Source organism: Anopheles coustani, chromosome X, assembly GCF_943734705.1.
Source record: "Anopheles coustani chromosome X, idAnoCousDA_361_x.2, whole genome shotgun sequence".
Taxonomy (NCBI): domain Eukaryota; kingdom Metazoa; phylum Arthropoda; class Insecta; order Diptera; family Culicidae; genus Anopheles; species Anopheles coustani.
Window position 1 is genome coordinate 11,001,744 of NC_071290.1, and position 18,179 is coordinate 11,019,922.

At 51.8% G+C, this 18,179-nt stretch overlaps 5 protein-coding genes across 7 annotated transcripts in view; 3 read left to right on the plus strand and 2 right to left on the minus strand.

The window, feature by feature from the left end:
- Positions 1 to 173: 173 nt before the first annotated feature.
- LOC131269464 (zinc finger protein-like 1 homolog) lies at positions 174 to 2,149 on the minus strand. The gene is made up of 5 exons (XM_058271832.1): positions 1,955 to 2,149; positions 1,733 to 1,844; positions 1,470 to 1,663; positions 1,167 to 1,410; positions 174 to 1,092 (listed from the first exon to the last, which is right to left on the minus strand). Exons 1-5 carry the CDS (start codon positions 2,054 to 2,056, stop codon positions 797 to 799), a joined length of 948 nt encoding a protein of 315 aa, XP_058127815.1. The 5' UTR covers positions 2,057 to 2,149; the 3' UTR covers positions 174 to 796.
- Positions 2,150 to 2,673: 524 nt separating this feature from the next.
- On the plus strand, positions 2,674 to 3,754 carry LOC131269207 (piRNA biogenesis protein EXD1-like). The gene is made up of 2 exons (XM_058271544.1): positions 2,674 to 3,436; positions 3,528 to 3,754. The coding sequence occupies exons 1-2, from the start codon at positions 2,768 to 2,770 to the stop codon at positions 3,663 to 3,665; spliced, it is 807 nt and encodes a 268-aa protein (XP_058127527.1). The 5' UTR covers positions 2,674 to 2,767; the 3' UTR covers positions 3,666 to 3,754.
- Positions 3,755 to 6,999: 3,245 nt separating this feature from the next.
- On the plus strand, positions 7,000 to 8,675 carry LOC131269201 (tubulin alpha-1A chain-like). The gene is made up of 4 exons (XM_058271539.1): positions 7,000 to 7,135; positions 7,194 to 7,495; positions 7,558 to 8,235; positions 8,318 to 8,675. The coding sequence occupies exons 1-4, from the start codon at positions 7,015 to 7,017 to the stop codon at positions 8,459 to 8,461; spliced, it is 1,245 nt and encodes a 414-aa protein (XP_058127522.1). The 5' UTR covers positions 7,000 to 7,014; the 3' UTR covers positions 8,462 to 8,675.
- A 1,606-nt stretch (positions 8,676 to 10,281) lies between these two features.
- On the plus strand, positions 10,282 to 18,113 carry LOC131269080 (uncharacterized). Its single transcript, XM_058271396.1, has 3 exons — positions 10,282 to 11,917; positions 15,573 to 16,554; positions 16,637 to 18,113. Exons 1-3 carry the CDS (start codon positions 10,282 to 10,284, stop codon positions 18,111 to 18,113), a joined length of 4,095 nt encoding a protein of 1,364 aa, XP_058127379.1.
- The window catches only part of LOC131269499 (aminopeptidase N), a 232,460-nt gene continuing 226,211 nt past the window's right edge, over positions 11,931 to 18,179 (minus strand). For all 3 annotated transcript variants that reach the window (XM_058271879.1, XM_058271877.1, XM_058271878.1), the window contains exons 2-7: positions 14,309 to 15,401; positions 14,148 to 14,226; positions 13,311 to 14,077; positions 12,850 to 13,233; positions 12,468 to 12,782; positions 11,931 to 12,408 (exon numbers count right to left, since the gene is read on the minus strand). In XM_058271879.1, the coding sequence (XP_058127862.1) occupies positions 12,144 to 12,408; positions 12,468 to 12,782; positions 12,850 to 13,233; positions 13,311 to 14,077; positions 14,148 to 14,226; positions 14,309 to 15,348 (2,850 nt within the window). In that variant the 5' untranslated portion in view covers positions 15,349 to 15,401 and the 3' untranslated portion in view covers positions 11,931 to 12,143. The remainder of the gene's footprint in view (positions 12,409 to 12,467; positions 12,783 to 12,849; positions 13,234 to 13,310; positions 14,078 to 14,147; positions 14,227 to 14,308; positions 15,402 to 18,179) is intronic.

Below are 18,179 nucleotides of genomic sequence, written 5' to 3' on the forward strand. Positions count from 1 at the left end.
TATAAAAAAAATACCCCACGATCGATGCAACAAAAAATTGTTAACTGATGAAATTGTTTCACAGCCGAAATTGATAAAAATGCTTTGCGTAAACGCAGCATGCAACGAAGTGAATATCGAATTCTTAGACTAAGCAATATGTGTAAAACCAAAATTTTATGAAAATAAACGAATAATAACGAAAATCTCGGCTCGAATAAATTGAATGCTGTAACCCTTGAGAGGTTGAGGTTGAGGTTGAGCCGGAGGTTTGATAGATGCAATGGTTCCCCAAACAAGCCGAACGAATTTCTTAGACGGCAGACGCTGAACACGGTCGCTTCGGATTAGTTTTTGGGGCGGGCAGCAAGTAAACGGTACGAGCACTTCTTGTTTTTGTTTAACAGCTAGCGATAGATTAAATAATGCAGTGAATATATTTCCGTTTTTTACTTTATCTCACAAGGGGCTAGTAGAACGATGTTCTTCAGTTTATCATAAAGGAAATATATGTATAATATTAAATTTACCAGCCTATTGTTTGTGGCTCTTGACGGGTCCGTCGCCCGCTGGAAATGATTACATACGTTCAATCGGATAAAGATGAAAATTAAATCGTTGTCCTATTTTCCAAAGCACCAGGTATCAAAAGGTCCTTGTTAGGGAAAATATAGTTTAAAAACTTTAGTTTACGGTCATTTTTTAAGGTTGCACACTGTCTTCCGGCTTCGTTCGCTCACAACGTCCGGCACATCACTTTACGCGTGTAAAAAACGGGACAAAACAAAAATTGGTCATCCACTCTTGTTCACTATCATCACTCCTCGGCGTGCGGCAGGTTGCGGTTTGGAATGAAGCCGTGCTGGTCGCTACCGGACCGATCGGCTGTTGTGATTTCGGCCATAATGTAGACGATGCACACGATCGCTATTAGCCCGGTCACGACTAGGAACCAGTTCTTGCGCCAGATGGGCCTGGCGGACGGAGCGTACAGCCGGCGGGACCAGCGTGAGAAAATTTCCTGCGGCGTTCGGCGCTTATACTTGTTGTCATCTCGGTCGGAGCCACCGATCGGTGGTTCTCGCGAGAGCAAATTCGTTCGTCGGCTGTTGGCTGAAAGGTTGAAGCATCAGGCAGTATATTACATTACGAGCCCAAAGACACTAGATTGCACCCGCACTACCTACCAACGTTAACATACTGATCCAGGTTGACTATCGAATGTGGTGAATCGGGACGTTCCTTACCGGACAGCAAAGGCACGGAGCTACCGGCCGCACGCATTTGAGCCAAGCCACTGTGCACGCCACCGTACACGGCTGCTCCGTTCGTTGCTGCCACCGAATCGTTGCCTAATCCCGACGACGTCGCAATCGGGGTCGTCGAAGATACGGGAAAGCTTTTACTGTGGTCCCTCTTCTCGTCGAGCAACTGAAATGGAACAAGTCGCTCGTATCCCAATTGCTTCACGGCTCCGAGAGAATTCTTACCAATGGTAGGCCAAGCTCATTTCGACCCCAGTTTGCTTGCCCTAGCCGGACGCGCAGAACATCCGCCACCGGTGAGACTAGGTTGCCGGGTGGAAATATGGGATCGCTGCAAATTGGGCAGGTGTGGCCGCCGGGGGCCGTATTCGGGGGAAGCAACTGCTGACGAGCGTTTAGGCATTTCCAATGAAATACATCTGTGGAGGCAGATAATAGTAGAAATTAACACCGGTGGCCGATTTGACACCGCCTGTCGGCACACGTACGGTAGCATATAAGCCGCACACAATCATCGCTGTCACGGGGGCTTCCGCAGAGTGTACAATTGGAATCGTAATCGCTATCCTTCAGCCACTGTATGTACGATTGCACTGTACACTGCGACGAACAAAGGAAAAAAACGTTAATGCAACAAACCAGAAGAGCAGGAAAAACAGCATTTCACCGCAATCCGGGTAATCCGCATCGAACTCAACGCATTTGTTTACCTTGGTGTGATTTACCACCATGCAATTTTCACACACATTTACGCGATGCTCGAAACAAAACTGGGTCGTCACTTGCCGCTTCGGACACTTGCACAGACCCATTTCGTGCCGAGTTCAGATGTTGCTAATAGATACGAAAATTTTGATCAATTCTTGTTCCAGCAAGTTTTTACGAACGGCCACGTCTGTTGTTGATCACTGTGATGAATCGATGTACGTTTGACAGCTGTATTATGACAGGAAGGTTATACAGAGTTTTAATTGCTGTTTCCGACTGGAATCCACAAAACAGCCAAGTTTTCGAGATTATTTTGCATAATTTAGAAATAATGGCTGGTCTACAATGTTTTGTGTGTATGAACACCCTCAAATATCTTCACTAAAAATTTCAAATCGATCCGACATCTCGGTAAAAAGATATTTGGTCAGAAGTACAGAAAAATGGAATCTCGGATAATGCATGGGCCACACGGGTAGGTCGGATAAATTGTTTAGTAGGTAGCTACTTGCTAAGGTAATTTTGTTGCATATATTAAATAATCTGTGCATTTACCAAATTGTTAATTTTCACTGAAAAATAAAAAAGTTCATGCATTGAACCTACTTTGCTTCGGAACCATTAATGTCAGTCGGTGCCACATGAATCTACCTTTGTTTATATTATGTACCTGATCAACATTGTCAACTTTCGATTTAGTTTGTGGTTTTCTTGGAAAATATTGGCTTAGTAAATTCTAGGAAGCCGGTTTGAAACGAGTTCAGTGCGTGGACCGCAACTTTTAATATCGTATAGCGTATTCATAAGCACGAAAAATGGACAAAGTTGATGTGAAAGCTGGACAGAAAATCTTACTAGGAGTAGAGGATTGCATTCGAGTTGGCGACGTTACGTTCGTTAAGAAACGTTGTTTCATCCGATTGAACAACATACGAGATGTTAACACTAACTCGGAACGTGGTGAGGAATTTTACTACGCTCCCGAAATACAATCAATTCGAATCGTGGACAGTGTAATGGATCGTACACTGACGAAGATAAAAAACCATGTGTTCATCAACCAGATAGATGTCCTATATCACGAAGCTATAAAATACATACGACTGCAGGCGGAGTTCGGAGTAAATATGGAATCTATCGAGCACGGACGGCACACGGAATTTCCATCCCTGCTCTCCATTGCTACGCTCCGCTGCATTTTCATTTTCGATATCCTTTGGATTAGAATACCAAAAGATCTTGCAGAGCTTTTGAGCAGCGACCGTTACCGACGCGTAATTCACGATGGGCGTATGATTAAAGATGTGCTGCTCCACCGCTACCATATAACGTTGGGGAAATGTTTCGATACCCTGGTCGCCCACATTGCCACAAGGAAAGCTGCCGAGAAAGAGGTTGATTATAGACTGCCAAGCATCGATATTTCCATTCAAGACTGCGTAATGAAATATTTTAAGATTCCTGACAAGTTTTTCCGTGAAAATGTAAGTATTTCGTTACATTTAAAAGTAAAAATGTCAGTAACAGTATAGTTGACTAATCTTAAATTTCCTTATGTCGTTCTTTCTCACCCAGGTCGACTTCTATAAACGAATGTTATCAATCGAAAACCAACTAGAAGCTGCAAAAAATGTTGCTTTTCTGGTCGATCTACAGAATCACTTCTTGGCAGAAATCATGTTGGTCGATGTTATCAAGCGTTGTTCGGTTTGATTGGTCGGCATCCGACACCACTAAAAAAGACGAATTTAAAAGAATTTATTACTGTTCCTTATATTTCAAACATGAAATATACTGTTCCTAATGAAATAACTCTGCTAGTTATTTATTAACTGTGGTTTAAAATTTATATCGTTTAATTTTCGCGCTTGGTTACCTCAGATTATTTATCTGTAAAATTAGATATTCCTTGATTATTCCATCTATTTATTGCAGAGTCGAATGTATTTTCGCAAAGAAATTGAATTAAATTAAATAGTATGAAAACATTAGGAAAGAAAAACAAGGAACATCAGTTTCACCGATCCGATGCATCGCCAGGGTACCTGAACGATTGTAGCGAACACTAGAATGGTGTCTGGTGTCTCGGAGACTTGAGATTTAGAGAGATTAAACATTTTCTCACGATGTGAAGAAAAAGAAATGATTATTTATGAACCAATAAAGTAACACTGCTCTCACACAAGTTTTTCTTGCGTGCAACCAGTATGCAGTTCGGATGAAAGTGCAGTGAGCAACGAAATGTGCAAAGTTAGGTAAACCTAATTGAACGACATCACCTTACGCGGTGTAATTTGATCTCGATTAAACCTTCGCCCACATATTTTATTCTTTGCACTTGACCAAAATTGCGACATCATAAATAATGAAGATGCGAGGGAATGTAAGCCGTTACTAAAAGGCGATAGTTTTATTCACTAAAAGCGAAAAAGCAGTTGCTTTGTTGAACATTTGGTTTGAATTTATATCTTTTAACCAAAATCCGCATAGTTGGTGGGCCATCTCAAATTTGATGAGAATTAAACCTTATCCAGAAAGAAGTGTTTTTTTTCGTTGCCAGAGCTCCCATCGTTGCTCCCATTCAAACGTTCAATTGCGTGGGATTGGTCCCAATAAGTCGGGAGCCAAACTTGGACAAAACTGTGCGAAGCGGCTTTCCGCTTGAAGGCGGAAACATGCTCCAAGACGATGTAACCCTTTAAGGCACAGACTCGATGCAATCTACCGTGACAAAGTGTATCGATCGCCGGCAGTTACCAGGAAAATAATACACCATTTTTGGCTCAAACTTTGGCTCCACCGGTCTCTAGCGCTCACACGCCTCCTTCGGGGGGGTTTCAATTGGAACTGGCTTAAGCGCTCCATCAGCCGCCCCACTTCCTTATTCCTCCTGTTCCTCCAAGGCTTAAGGTTGCCCTCCGCCTATAAAAGCGAGCTTCACTCAGAACGCAGCTCTCAATCTCACTTCACATTTGTTGCCTTGCGGACAAATCGAGTGGACCTTCGAGCGTGTTGTCGCGTCCTGTACCGGCCTACTTTTCACACCCCCGGAAAGTGTCCTTTGCCTGCACGGAGTGTTTATGTGAGTGCGTGCGTGCGTGCGTGCGTGTGAAATTCATATTTAATCAACTCGTGTGTCAAATCAATTGCTGTAAATTTTCTTCGCTTCATCAATCAAACTATTCTACTCAATCAGCAAAATGGTGAGTACGTTTGTCATTGTTTCTAGTTTGTACCTCGACGTGTACCGTTTTATTTTATTTTTTTGTTATGTTGTAATATGCAACGGCTTGTTTTTCATTTTTAAAAAAATTGTGTAAAAGATGACCAACGGTTTCAACTATAAAACTGTTAAGAAAAGAGGTCTATCGGAAAAACGTTGGACAAAGGAAATCAAGAAAACCGATAAGGTCGATAGATTTCTCAACAATCACGATGTGTTTCGATGTGGCGCTAACAATTTTCCACAACAAAGAAACAATGACTTTTCTTTTAAACGGTCAAGTTTTCCCCTGCGACGCTGTCGACAGTTGACCTCATTCACACGCTGGTTCCAAAACGGGCTGGGGAAAGGGAATTGGGGAAGCAAAAGAAACAACAACACATGCAAACACGCCACGCAATTAGATGGAAAATAGGTTCAATGCACTTTTCCCTCCCCAGCGCCCAGCGGGGTGGGTCTCGGAAAAGTCGGCGAAGGAGAAGAGGAGAAAAAAGAACAAATAGAAGTTGCGGGGTTGATGAAAGCATGCACAAATCTGCGTTGCGCCCCGACCAACAAATCCATCATGTCGCTTGACCTCCCGCTTCTGGTTTCTTGTATTTGGCGTATCCTCTCAGGAGGGTGAATATTATTTCCTACCTCCTACGAACGAGGGGATGGTAATGGGGAATGGAAACGTTAAGCCGCCTGTGCGCTCGGGGCCGATAATGGAAATTCGTTGAGTAATGGCAACACGCTGCGGTTTCAGGATATTAGGTCGAGGGAAAAGTAAGTCGCCAAAGGATGTGTTTGGAGGAGAAATTGGTCGATGAAACGGCTGGTGTATTTACTGTGTGTGTGTGTAGGGGTCCACATTGGGTTATGAAAATATGGTTGGATTAACGTAGAGTTGCGCTCCATTAATGCCGTTGAAGGGAGGGCCAAACAAAAATCAATAGCCGAATTCATCACCGTGTCCTCGAGAAACACTTATAACAGCCGAACGAATGTACGTTTCTAGAACGATCCTACCCTAGGGTAGCATCTTATTGCTGACCTACATATAAGGCTGTTGCAACCATAAGAAAAACAAAAGTGAATTCATTTTTCGGTTATGAAAGAAAAGCGTTACGGGTTTGGTAGCATCTAGTTAAATCGAAGATTATTCCCGTTTCGACGTAAAACGCGTAATGCCCCGCTAAGCAAAAATAAAGAAAACTTCGCTCGGTTATTCCCAAAAAAGTAAAGACGTGGGCATCGATTCTCCCACAGGAGAAGCAGTAAAGCAACCCTGTTTTAAATCCACCGATGCGTGTCCAATTATCCAGCGTGCAGCCAAGCGGCATTAAACGATCACCCGATTTGGTGCGAAACGATCCGGCCGCTCTGTCATCCCATATGAGAATCGGGAAATGTACGATATAATTGGACAGCCAGTTCGATCGGAAGACAAACGACAGAGAGAACATAAAAAGGAAATAAACTATGAAATTACCGTTTTCAACTGTCGCGCGTTCTTCTGCGTTCGAATGCAGAGAGAAGAATAAATGAAACACTTTAGTCGTTGGGAAATCAAATAATGAGCAATAAAATGCCTTATTGGGGAGCTAATCTGCTATCTCCCTCATCGGCATGGAGACGCATGGTCGTTTTCGAATGAACACAAAAATGAATAGAATAGAATAAAGCACCTACACGAAGCGTTCATATTTTAAATCGCATCTTTTCGTTCCTTTTCATTCGCCATTCGTCCAACAGCGTGAATGCATCTCAGTGCACATCGGGCAGGCGGGTGTTCAAATCGGCAATGCCTGCTGGGAGCTGTACTGCCTCGAGCACGGCATTCAGCCGGACGGCCAGATGCCGTCGGATAAAACAATCGGCGGGGGCGATGACTCGTTCAATACGTTCTTCAGCGAGACGGGCTCCGGCAAGCACGTGCCCCGAGCCGTGTTCGTCGATCTCGAGCCGACGGTCGTTGGTAAGTAGTGGTGGTGGGCCCTTTGTAGCAACCGGTATGTACGTGTACAATCCCGTAGACGAGGTGCGCACCGGTACCTATCGGCAGCTGTTCCACCCGGAGCAGCTGATCACCGGCAAGGAGGACGCGGCGAACAACTACGCCCGCGGCCACTACACCATCGGCAAGGAGATCGTCGACCTGGTGCTGGACCGCATCCGCAAGCTGGCCGACCAATGTACCGGGCTGCAGGGCTTTCTGGTGTTTCACTCGTTCGGCGGTGGCACCGGCAGCGGCTTTACCTCGCTGCTGATGGAGCGCCTCTCGGTGGACTACGGCAAGAAGTCCAAGCTCGAGTTCTCCATCTACCCGGCACCGCAGGTAAGTCGACCGAACCGTGGGATATCGACCGGCATTCAGGGTATCGGGTTGGAATCGTGCAGGTGTCAACGGCGGTGGTGGAACCGTACAACTCCATCCTGACGACGCACACCACGCTCGAGCACTCGGATTGCGCGTTCATGGTCGACAACGAGGCCATCTACGACATCTGCCGCCGCAACCTGGACATCGAGCGGCCGACCTACACCAACCTGAACCGGCTGATCGGACAGATCGTGTCGTCGATCACGGCCTCGCTGCGCTTCGACGGCGCGCTGAACGTCGACCTCACCGAGTTCCAGACCAACTTGGTGCCGTACCCGCGCATACACTTCCCCCTGGCCACCTACGCGCCCGTCATCTCGGCGGAGAAGGCCTACCACGAGCAGCTGACCGTGGCGGAGATCACCAACGCCTGCTTCGAGCCGGCGAACCAGATGGTGAAGTGCGACCCGCGCCACGGTAAGTACATGGCCTGCTGCATGCTGTACCGCGGCGATGTGGTGCCGAAGGACGTCAATGCGGCCATCGCCACCATCAAGACGAAGCGCTCGATCCAGTTCGTCGACTGGTGTCCGACCGGCTTCAAGGTGGGCATCAACTACCAACCGCCAACCGTCGTGCCCGGTGGCGACCTGGCGAAGGTACAGCGAGCCGTATGCATGCTGTCCAACACTACCGCCATCGCGGAGGCCTGGGCTCGGCTGGATCACAAGTTCGATCTAATGTACGCCAAACGTGTAAGTGTGCGACGTTCCACGTGATCCCAGCTACCCGGTAGCGACGACTTACTGTTCTTTATACTTATTTCCCCGCCTTCAGGCGTTCGTGCACTGGTACGTGGGTGAGGGCATGGAAGAGGGTGAGTTTTCCGAGGCACGTGAGGATCTGGCCGCGCTGGAGAAGGACTACGAGGAGGTCGGTGTCGACTCGACGGAGGAGGTTGGCGAGGGCGACGAGTACTAGGCCGAGCGGATATAGTCTGGAGCAACTCCCCCAGCACACACTCACCCACTGGCGCACACTCATGCACACAAGAACCGGAAGTTCTACAGGTCTCGGCGCACCTTGAGAGTTTACTTTCGTTTTTCCTTTTGTTTGTGAGCGCGTGGAAGGCCGCATTCCGTCACGTACGGAGCCGGCCTCGCGCACCAGCAGCGGAACCTATTATTGGAGCAAATAAAAGGGTCATCTACGCACTTCCTGTCATGCACTTGACACCACGAAATGAATCGAGAAAGTGATTGCGTTTGTCACTTAAGGCGTTTTTGCATCTGATGACATCTTTCTAACATGCAACTAGGGGTGGTTCTTACATCAGAAACGTAGCATGAATCAACAACCCAGCCTTTGTCCTCAGTATGCATCGGCGATATTTCTGGATGTTCCTGCCTCGCCACCATACAAAGTTCAGCCTTGACCGAATAGGTAAAAACACGAGCGAGACCACCTGCTAGGAAATGGACTAAATGCCGAATCTGTGTTCTTGTTTGCCAACCCCGCAAATCCCTACCCTACTGATAGTAGCAGGTTGCTTCACCTCGACCTTCGACATTGACTATCCATGTAGCCATTTACTTAGGGATTTCATCGAGAGCGGCGGAAGCACCCAGGGTGCGAATTTGTGTTTGACCACATTGTTTGAACAAGGTACACACACCTGCTCCGTGTCGTGTACCATTAGGCAACCATGTTACTAGTCTGATGCACGAGAGCGTTTATCACCGATCAAATATTCGGTGGAGCCGGACCAACTAACCGCGTCCAAAGAAACCGGAAGTAGCCGATCGTAGAAATGTCGCAGGTGAGGTTGTTTTCATTCCTCTGCAGAAATATGCAGGTGAATAGCATTAAATGTTTAAGAGGCTCAATTTTCAACTAGATATCTAGAATCTCTAGTCTAGTTTATGTTGAAAAATTTATCAAATAATTATAGAATGCTGTAGCAGAATGGGAGGATGACAACAGACTGTAAAACAGCTTTATAATTCCGCCTCCAACCTTGAATGTACGGCATTTGCTTTATCAGTTCGCGTTAAATGTGCGTTGTTAGCCCATTGCAACGGAACAGATACCGAAGTTCTGGGCCGATGCTATGCAGCTGATACTCGCTGGTGCACTCCGGGTTAAGTAAAGGAAATCCCTTCGCGTGGGCCGTCGCTATACAAGACTAAGCCGAGGTGAGCTCTAGTATTGCTTGCCTGTTACGGACCGAACCAAACCGTGAACCAAAATCAAATAAAACATGCGACATCACACTCTCCTACACACGTGCGAGCTTGACATTACAACGGACAACATTTTTTGAACGAAACAGCCCCCGTTGGAGATGTGCACTTTAGGGAGAATGTTCTGAACACGGACGCATCTGCATACCCACACATACGAACGATGTGTCTCGGGGTTGGGGACGCAACCATAGGCGAATCTCTAATAGCACTTTGTGAGATGCATTTGTTTGGTTTGGAGCGCGGTACACCCCTTCCGGTCCCGCCTGTGCGCTTAGGCGATAGAATAGATGGCGTAGCGAAACCCTACTACCAACTATGGTATTTGCCATTCGTTAGTGAGAGCCCGAGCCGTTTGGACCTATTCTGTGAACGCGGGACCTGACGAGTGTGCAGAGCTGTAGCCTTTGTGGTTCGTACGGTGGCCCGCACGTGTATGGAGACAGTGGTGGCCCCAGGGACAGGAGATTACCTCAGGGCACGTGCCTGAGCATTTGCCACAATCAGAGTGTTCTACCGTATTCACCGAACACGTCTGGACGTAGTGTGCTGGGAAAGATGGGCCGTCGGACAACAGGTCCGGAGGCTGCAGTGCAATGTATGAGTCAGCTTTTCGCGTTGGCGTTATCAGCCGTAGCGGTGACTACGTCGATGACAGCAGCGTCCATTCTCACGATCAACCAGTGCGATCAACAACCGCCAACCAGCACCAACGACTGTTTCTGCCCTCCGGAGTACGCAAGCCTGCATCCCGTACCGCTGTGTATCGGCCTGCGATCTCCGGGGCCGTGGGAGGACGCATGTGTCACTTCGGGGAGCAACACCGACTACTACGATCTGGACAAGGATGAGATGAACCTGGTGCGTGTGTTTCTGGCCACGCAGAATGTGGCGGAGTGTTGGATATCGGCCCGGCGTATTGCTCCCCGTGGGGCTCTGGTACGCCGTCTGCCAGGGAGCAGATGGAACGAACGGATTGGACCGGAGTACAAGAAGGTTCCGTTGGTGCCCGGCGACCAGGATCCGCTCGGGCCGACGGATCCCGGGTGTGCCGCGATCGGTGGACCCCAGTTCGGGCAGCTGGTGATTCGCAACTGCTCCAGGCCACTGCACCATCTCTGCCTGTACCGCGAGAAGTCAAGCCTGCTGACTGCCTACTGTCCTCCGGGGGAGCATACCACCCGGTACGCCGCGCCACAGCAGCACTTTTGCTACACCGTACGAGAACTAACGCCCGACACCCAGTCCTGGCTAAGCGGCAACCCCGAGTACGAAAAGCTGAACATCACGACGGAACGCACCCGCCATCTTGGGCTCGAACTTCTACAACGGTTCTCATCGAACACTCGGAAGCCCTGCCCAAAGGAGATGTTGCCACGACTCTCCGACACCCCATCCCGGCTGATAAAGCGTGCCCACCACGACAGCAGCTCTGGGTCGGTGTACAAATGTGCTGTGTTCCAGCGGTATGCGTTGAGTGATGCGGGCGAGCAACCGCCCAGCATGCATCTGTACTTCGATAAGGCGCGCCACAAGCTGTTTCTCACCGTGTACGAAGGGTGGCGGTTTTGGCGCGAGAAGTCGAAGGATCCCGGTTTTGTCTGCTACACCAACGCGGACGTGGCGCTTATACGCACGGTGCAAACATCCCAGGTGCGCAAGTTCCCACTGCACCGACACCGTACTCACCGCGGGGACGACGACGGCGACGACAACAACAGCGACGCCGCCGATGACAAGCCGGACAACGCGGAAGGAGAGCGAACGATGTACGAGGTGCGCTTGGTGGACAGCGGGTCGCCCGGGCAGTACTGGTGCGAGGCCCACCTGATGCCAGGCCTCAAGCATCTCGTCTCGCAGCCGGTACTTGCTGGACGCCGGCCGGATGGCAAGAGCTTCTTCTCGGCCACGGTCGACCTGCTGCTAGACCGCTCCGACGTGGAGTCCATACGGCTCTCGACCTACGAGAGGTTCATAGAAGAGCACATCAAACTACACCGGTCCCGTCAGCCCGAGCTGCAGCCCGTCTTCGACCTCATGAAATCGACCCATGTGAAGCGAGTGGACGCTACCTGGGAAGCGCACGACCAAAGTGGCAGCCACACGGTGCGCTTGATACTGCATGTCGTCATGAAGCGCGTCAAAAGTTGGCGCAACTTCCCCGCGATTCCGGAGCTGGCGGCTAATGAAATAGGTAAGACTCGCTGTACGCTGTCCAGCTTGTTATTTTTATTTTGGCGGATTCGCTTGCGACATGTCGACCAGCTCGGGGTCGCACTGTCGCTTCCTACGATACCCCTTTGTGGGGCTTGGTCATTGTTCTTATTAAATTAATCATACATTTAAAACTTGGTGGTACTCTGTCCGCCTTACGCACGGTGCGCCTTCTCCGCTATTGCCGTGTTGTCTACCGGCTCGGCTCAGCCAAAGAACTTCTGACTGGTGGCGCTGTTGCTGGCGAGAAAGCTGTCGAGCCACTGCTCGATGACAGGCAGATTTTCGTCGCTCCATTTCGTCTCCTCCTTGATGTTCTTCAGCGACTTCTCGATGATGTGCTCGGCCGTGCCGAACTCGCCCTGGTGCTGCACGTACAGCTGGGACACCATGTCGTAGCCTTCCTGCGTCGTGAACAGACCCGTGGCCGAGTTGATCATGTTGTCCCAGAGCGATTCCCGATCCTTGAAGCTGCGAAGACGATAGAGATATGAGCAACCCAGCGCTTGGGAGCGACACCGACAACCTACCGCAGCTTGATCGTGTCCCAGTTGTTCTTGAGGAAGTTAAACAGTGTCGAATAACCACTCGAGCCGCCGGACAGCATCTTAAAGATCAGGCCCACGTCGTTGTCGGTGAAGTTTCCGTTATCCTCCAGCACCGTGATGTTGAGCAGGCGGTCAATCTTCGACGGCTGACTCGGGCATCCAGCCAGCGTCTTCAACAGGTATGTCCTCTCGCTTTTAACCCGCGACTCGGGGAAGTTGATGACACGCTGCAGACCAAACTCCCACTCCTCTCGCGTGCCCCACTTGAACACCGGGCAGATGTATTGGTTGGCAACGCTGAAAATGAATGCGAGAACGAGTTTGTCGGATGGTTCCGGCTTTGACGAGCGTCATCAGCACTTACGGGTTGCCTAGGTCCGGCTCCGGACTGTCCATCCACTTTTTAAACGCACGCTGTGCCTCCTCAATGCACGGTTTGTAGCCGGCCCGGCACAGGAAATTTTTGGCCAGCGAGCGTAGATTCGCCTTCCAGGTTTCTTCGCTCTCCTGCTGGCTGCCGACCAGCTCCTCGTACAGTGGCGTCAGCAGCGTGCGAACGTAAGTTTCAAACTTCTTGTGCACGGCGGACATGTCGATGTGACGACCGATATGGTCAATCAGCGTGAACACGGGATTCCACACCAGATGGTTGCGCTCGAACTTCATGAACAGCGTCATATTGAACGCCGTGCCAAAGCTAAGGTCACCCGCGTACGCCAGGTTCCATGCGTCGTGCAGCAGCTTCGCTCTGGTGAAGGTTCGGTTGGAAACAAGACGACATGAATAATGGCTATGATGGGGCTCGCCCACTTTCCTCACACTCACCTCGTGTAGACGGGGATTCTGGCTCGGCCCTCGTCCGTCTGCAGGAAGCTGGCCAGCAGATTCCAGTTCTGCTCGTCGTAGTTCACCGGGAAGGGTCCGATTTCTTCCGGGTTCACAATGATGAACCGATCGTCCGCTGGCAGATCCTCGAGTACCACCTCGCGCACCTGCTTCATCCACTTGGTGGCGCTGGTGTTGGAAAAGTCGAGCCGATCCTGCGTGACAACGACCAGCGGAATCCACCAGAGCATCTTATCCTGCTCCGGTACGTCGTGCGGACGCTCGCGAAGGTACAGTCGCTGCGTGACGGTTGCCGTGCGCTGTCCACCGTACGAACGCTCCACCTTCACCATCGGAATGCGATCCTTGGTGATCCACGAGTTGACCACATCGTTCACGGTGGCCGACTCGCACAGACGCTGGTCGAGGTGTGCCTGCTTGGTCAGCGCCTCCCACACGTCGTCACCGTAGAACGTCTTGAACTCCCGATGGCGGATGAACTTCTGCAGTCCCCGGCGGAACGTTTCCTCGCCGAGCGTGTAGTTCAGCATGCGCAGCACGAGCTCCGTCTTGCTGCAGGTCGTTTCCTGCTTCATGGCGGTGATGCGCGAATGTGGGTACCGCTTGCTGAACTCGTAGTAGATCGAGTACAGGATGGTCATGGGCCACTTGCCCTCGAACTCGGCACCACCGTCGATCTTGATGGCGGTGTCAGCAGACAGGAAGCCGGCAATTGCCTTGTTTACGTGCGCATCACTCCACCAGTGCTGTTGGAGAAGGAGAAAGAAAACATAAGATGACACCAGCTGCGGAAACAAAACATCCCGTTATACCTACCGGCGTAATCCATGATCCAAGCCACTGATAAACGAGTTCCTGAGCCAGGCTGTAGTATCCCTGTTGCAGCTCACTTTCCCTGTGAGATAAAGTAGAACAATGGACAACCGGAAGCATTAGCTGGGAACGGCTGCTACCCTCTGAAGCAGTTAAGGACGCACTTGAAAACTATCAAACCCCAGTTGTCGGCCGGCTTGACGTAGGAGAATCCGGGCAGCGCGACGATGTCCAGCTTCTCTAGTGGCAGCTCGACGCCCCAGTACTCCTGCAGCTTCTCGAGCGTTAGCCGGACGCGCTTGCGCACCTCGGTCAGGCTCTGCTGAAAGTCTCGCCGCGACCAGACGCGAACCTTCGGCCGGAAGTCGGGATCCTCCGCGTCGGCTGTCGCGGTCACCTCCTGCAGGTCGGACAGCAGAAAGCCGAACGTGAAGGTGGACATCGGTGGCGTCGGCTTGAACACGTCGATCACGATCTTGGAGCTTGGTCCGAGCGATTCCGTGCGCTCCAGTTCGGTGTTGAACAGGACGTGGTGTGTGCGGGGCCGTGCGATGCTCACCGCAAACGGCACCTTGTAGGCGGGCTCGTCGAAGCAGGGAAACACGCGGCGCGCGTGGTGCGGCCGACAGTACGTGCCAATGTACGAGTGCTCCTCCGCGTCCACCGTCAGCGCGACGTCCGACGTAACGGCTGCAGCGCCATCCGCCTGCTGCTTGTACTTGCCCTCGAACACACCCTCCGTGTTCTCCCAGATGTTGCCGGCAAACTGCAGCCGCGCCTCGTACGTTTCTCCCACGGTGAGATCGGCTTGCAGGAATATCACCAGCAGCGGCTTTTTCGGCACCCGGTCGACGCGCCGTATCTTGAGCGGCTGCGTCGCGTCCTGCGTGTTCACCACCTCCAGTGCAACTTCGTCCACCTGCAGATCGTGGTGGGCGTGGAGCGTGATGCGGTTCGTGCGCTTCGTGCACAGCATCGTGACGTTCACGCGCCCGGTGAAGCTGGACTGCTCCAGCACCGGGTGCAGGTACAGGCTGTAGTTGACCGGCATCAGGTCGGTCGGCAGCTTCGCGTCCGAGATGAGCGTGTTCGCCGCCGACAGGTCGATGCTGCGGCGTATCCTGTACTCCCGCCAGGTGTAGCCACAGGGCAGCAGCGTGACGGCCAGCACGGCGATCAGCAGCGAGAGAATGTGCCGTCCCATCCTGCCTTACGGCGTTCTTACAGCCAAGGGGGTTGGCACGCTAGGCGTTGTAGCTGCAATGGAACAGAAAATCGACGTAACACCATCAGTTGGAGAGGTTTATCGAATATCGATTCGAGCAAGACACGACACGCGAGAAATAAAACATAGGAAGACATCTCCACCTGAGACGAGCTAAATTCACATTATTGTATCTCCTTTTGGTTTGTTTTTTTGGGTTACAGAGTTGCCGGAGAACTACATGCACTACTACAAGATGCGGTGGTATTTAAACAGCGCACTGGAGTCGATCGCCACCGCCAGCTTCCGGCCGCTCGGTGTGAACAGCACCGAGTACTGCCTACCGGAAAGCCTGCGCGTGTCGCGGGGGGGCAACGTCTGGTGGACAGCTCGGCTGGGCGAAACAGTCGCACCGAAAAACCTCTGCCTGGTGGAGGAGACCGGTCTGCCGTTAACGCGGCGCTGCCTAGGCGACTTCCTGTACGGCTGCGCCTGGGAGCCGGAACAGTGGATCGGAGTGGAGCAGTGCTCACGCCTGCAGCACCAGGCGACACGCGTCCTGTACGAGTACAGCACTGGCCAGCTGAACCGCAGCATACTGTCCACCGTCTTCCGGACGGTCGATGACGTGCTGGCCGTGCCGACAAGCGTGCTACCGGCTGACCTGTTCTACATCTCGAAAACGCTAGAAAACATGCGCCACGTGCTCGTTCCAGAAGCGCAGGAAGAGCTGGGAGAGATGCCCTCCAGCGAACCCACCGGAAAAGAGTCCGATGTGGGCGAGTACTACTGTAACATCACCGGCATCATGAACCGGTTGATGTACGTGAACCGAACCATCGTGGTGCGATCGCAGCTGGCCCTCAACACGACCAACATCTTGCTGGATGCCATCGAGACCATGGTGAACGGGATGGCATTGGCGAACGACTCGATGGTTCTGCTCCAGGGTGCCGAGCACGACTGCAACAGCGGTTCGACTGATGCGGGACAACCTGAGCCGGAGTCGTTGGCTGTGGGGAAGAACAGCGGCACGGTGCTGTTTCGCAGTCCGCGGTTGATTGTGTTGATAGTGGACCCAACGGTGGCCAACATTTCGGGCATGGCAATGTTCCGCAGCAACGCAACGAACCACGATCCGGAAGCGAATGACCAACGCTCGGAGGACGTGAACGAGGAAGGCGACTTTAGCGACTGTACGATACGGTAAGTACGTCTGGAGTGGTCCAGAATAGCGATTCACCAGCTTTGTTTCGCCCGTTCGCTCATTCTAACGCATGTGTTCTAGATACCTGCACAAGAACCAGTCCCAGCAGGCTCTGTTTGCTGAGAGCAACCTAGAGATAGGCTCGTTCGTGCCGGCGTCGGTGCTCGACGATCTGGGCTCGCTGCAGGCGGACATGACGAAGGAAGAACCCGACGAGGAGGCAGTGTTCGCCAGTACCGAGCAGCCGGTGGCAGCAGGTAGTGTCGTCACACCGCCTCCCCTTCGCATCGTCATCATGGTTTACTACAACGATCGGGCGTTCCGCGAGACCAAAAACGGTACCATTGCCCGACCGAACTCGAAGATTATCAGCGTCACCATACCGGGGTACGGGTCGCGCATGCCGGACGAAATACCGATCTACACCCGCCAGCACGATCCGGTGCGGGAGAGTCGCTGCGGCTACTGGTCGTTCGATGCGGACGACCGACCTGGAGAGTTTGGTCGCTGGTCGTACGACGAGTGTCGGCTGGTGAACGTCTCCGGGTCGGGTGAGCTCACGCAGTGCGGTTGCTACCACCTGACGTCCTTCTCGAGGCTCACCATGGACACGCAGATGGTCGAAACGGTTGGCGTGTCGAAGAAGCTGATCGCGGACAAGAGCACCCTAGCGCTGGATGTCATCACCGTGATCGGGTGCTCGCTGTCACTGCTGGGCGTAATTGGGATACTAATAACGGCGGTCCTCTTCCCGAGCTGGCGCGTCAAGGCGAGCAGCAAGATCTTGCTGCAGCTATCCTGCGCCATCGCCGTCGAGATGATTATCATCTTCTTCGAGGGGCCGGATATCGATAAGCAGGGTATCAGCACGCTCGACGAGATCGAGTGCGCGCTGCTCGGCAGCGTCTTCCACTACATCATACTGGTGACGTTCATGTGGATGCTGGTGTCGGCCTACCTACAGTTTATGCGCTACGTCAAGGTGCTCGGCCGGCTGCGCCCATCGCACTTCATCCTGAAGGCGACCATGTGCTGCTGGGGCCTCCCAGCCATACCAGTCGTCACCGCTCTCATCGTCGACCATCGGCTCTACCTGAAGCAGGACAACTTCTCCGACATTTGCTATCCGCACGGCAGCGCGCTGTTCTACGGCCTGCTGCTCCCGATCGGTTCGATCATTTTCCTCAACTTCATCAGCTTTGTGTTTGTGCTGTACAACATCTTCACCATTCCCAGCAACCTCACCAAGACGGCCGATCACGACATGACGCTGGCGCAGCTACGCCTGTCCGTGTTCCTGTTCTTCCTGCTCGGCCTGCCGTGGATCTTCGGTATGCTCACCACCGGCAGCGTCGATAAGCTGTTTGCCTACCTCTTCTGTCTCACTGCGCCCCTGCAAGGCTTCGTGCTGTTCGTGTACTTCATCGTCATGGATCCGATTGCGCGGCGGCTGTGGCTACGGAAGCTGCAGCGCTGCCCGTGCCTGACACGGCTCGGCAAACAGCTGGACGAGAAGGAAACGACCTCGCCTAGCACCTCGTTCAATACGCATCTTTAGGTGCCGCTGCATATGAGGCCCTAGAATCAAAGCCTCACATCCTCCTCATCAACAAACGAGGACATC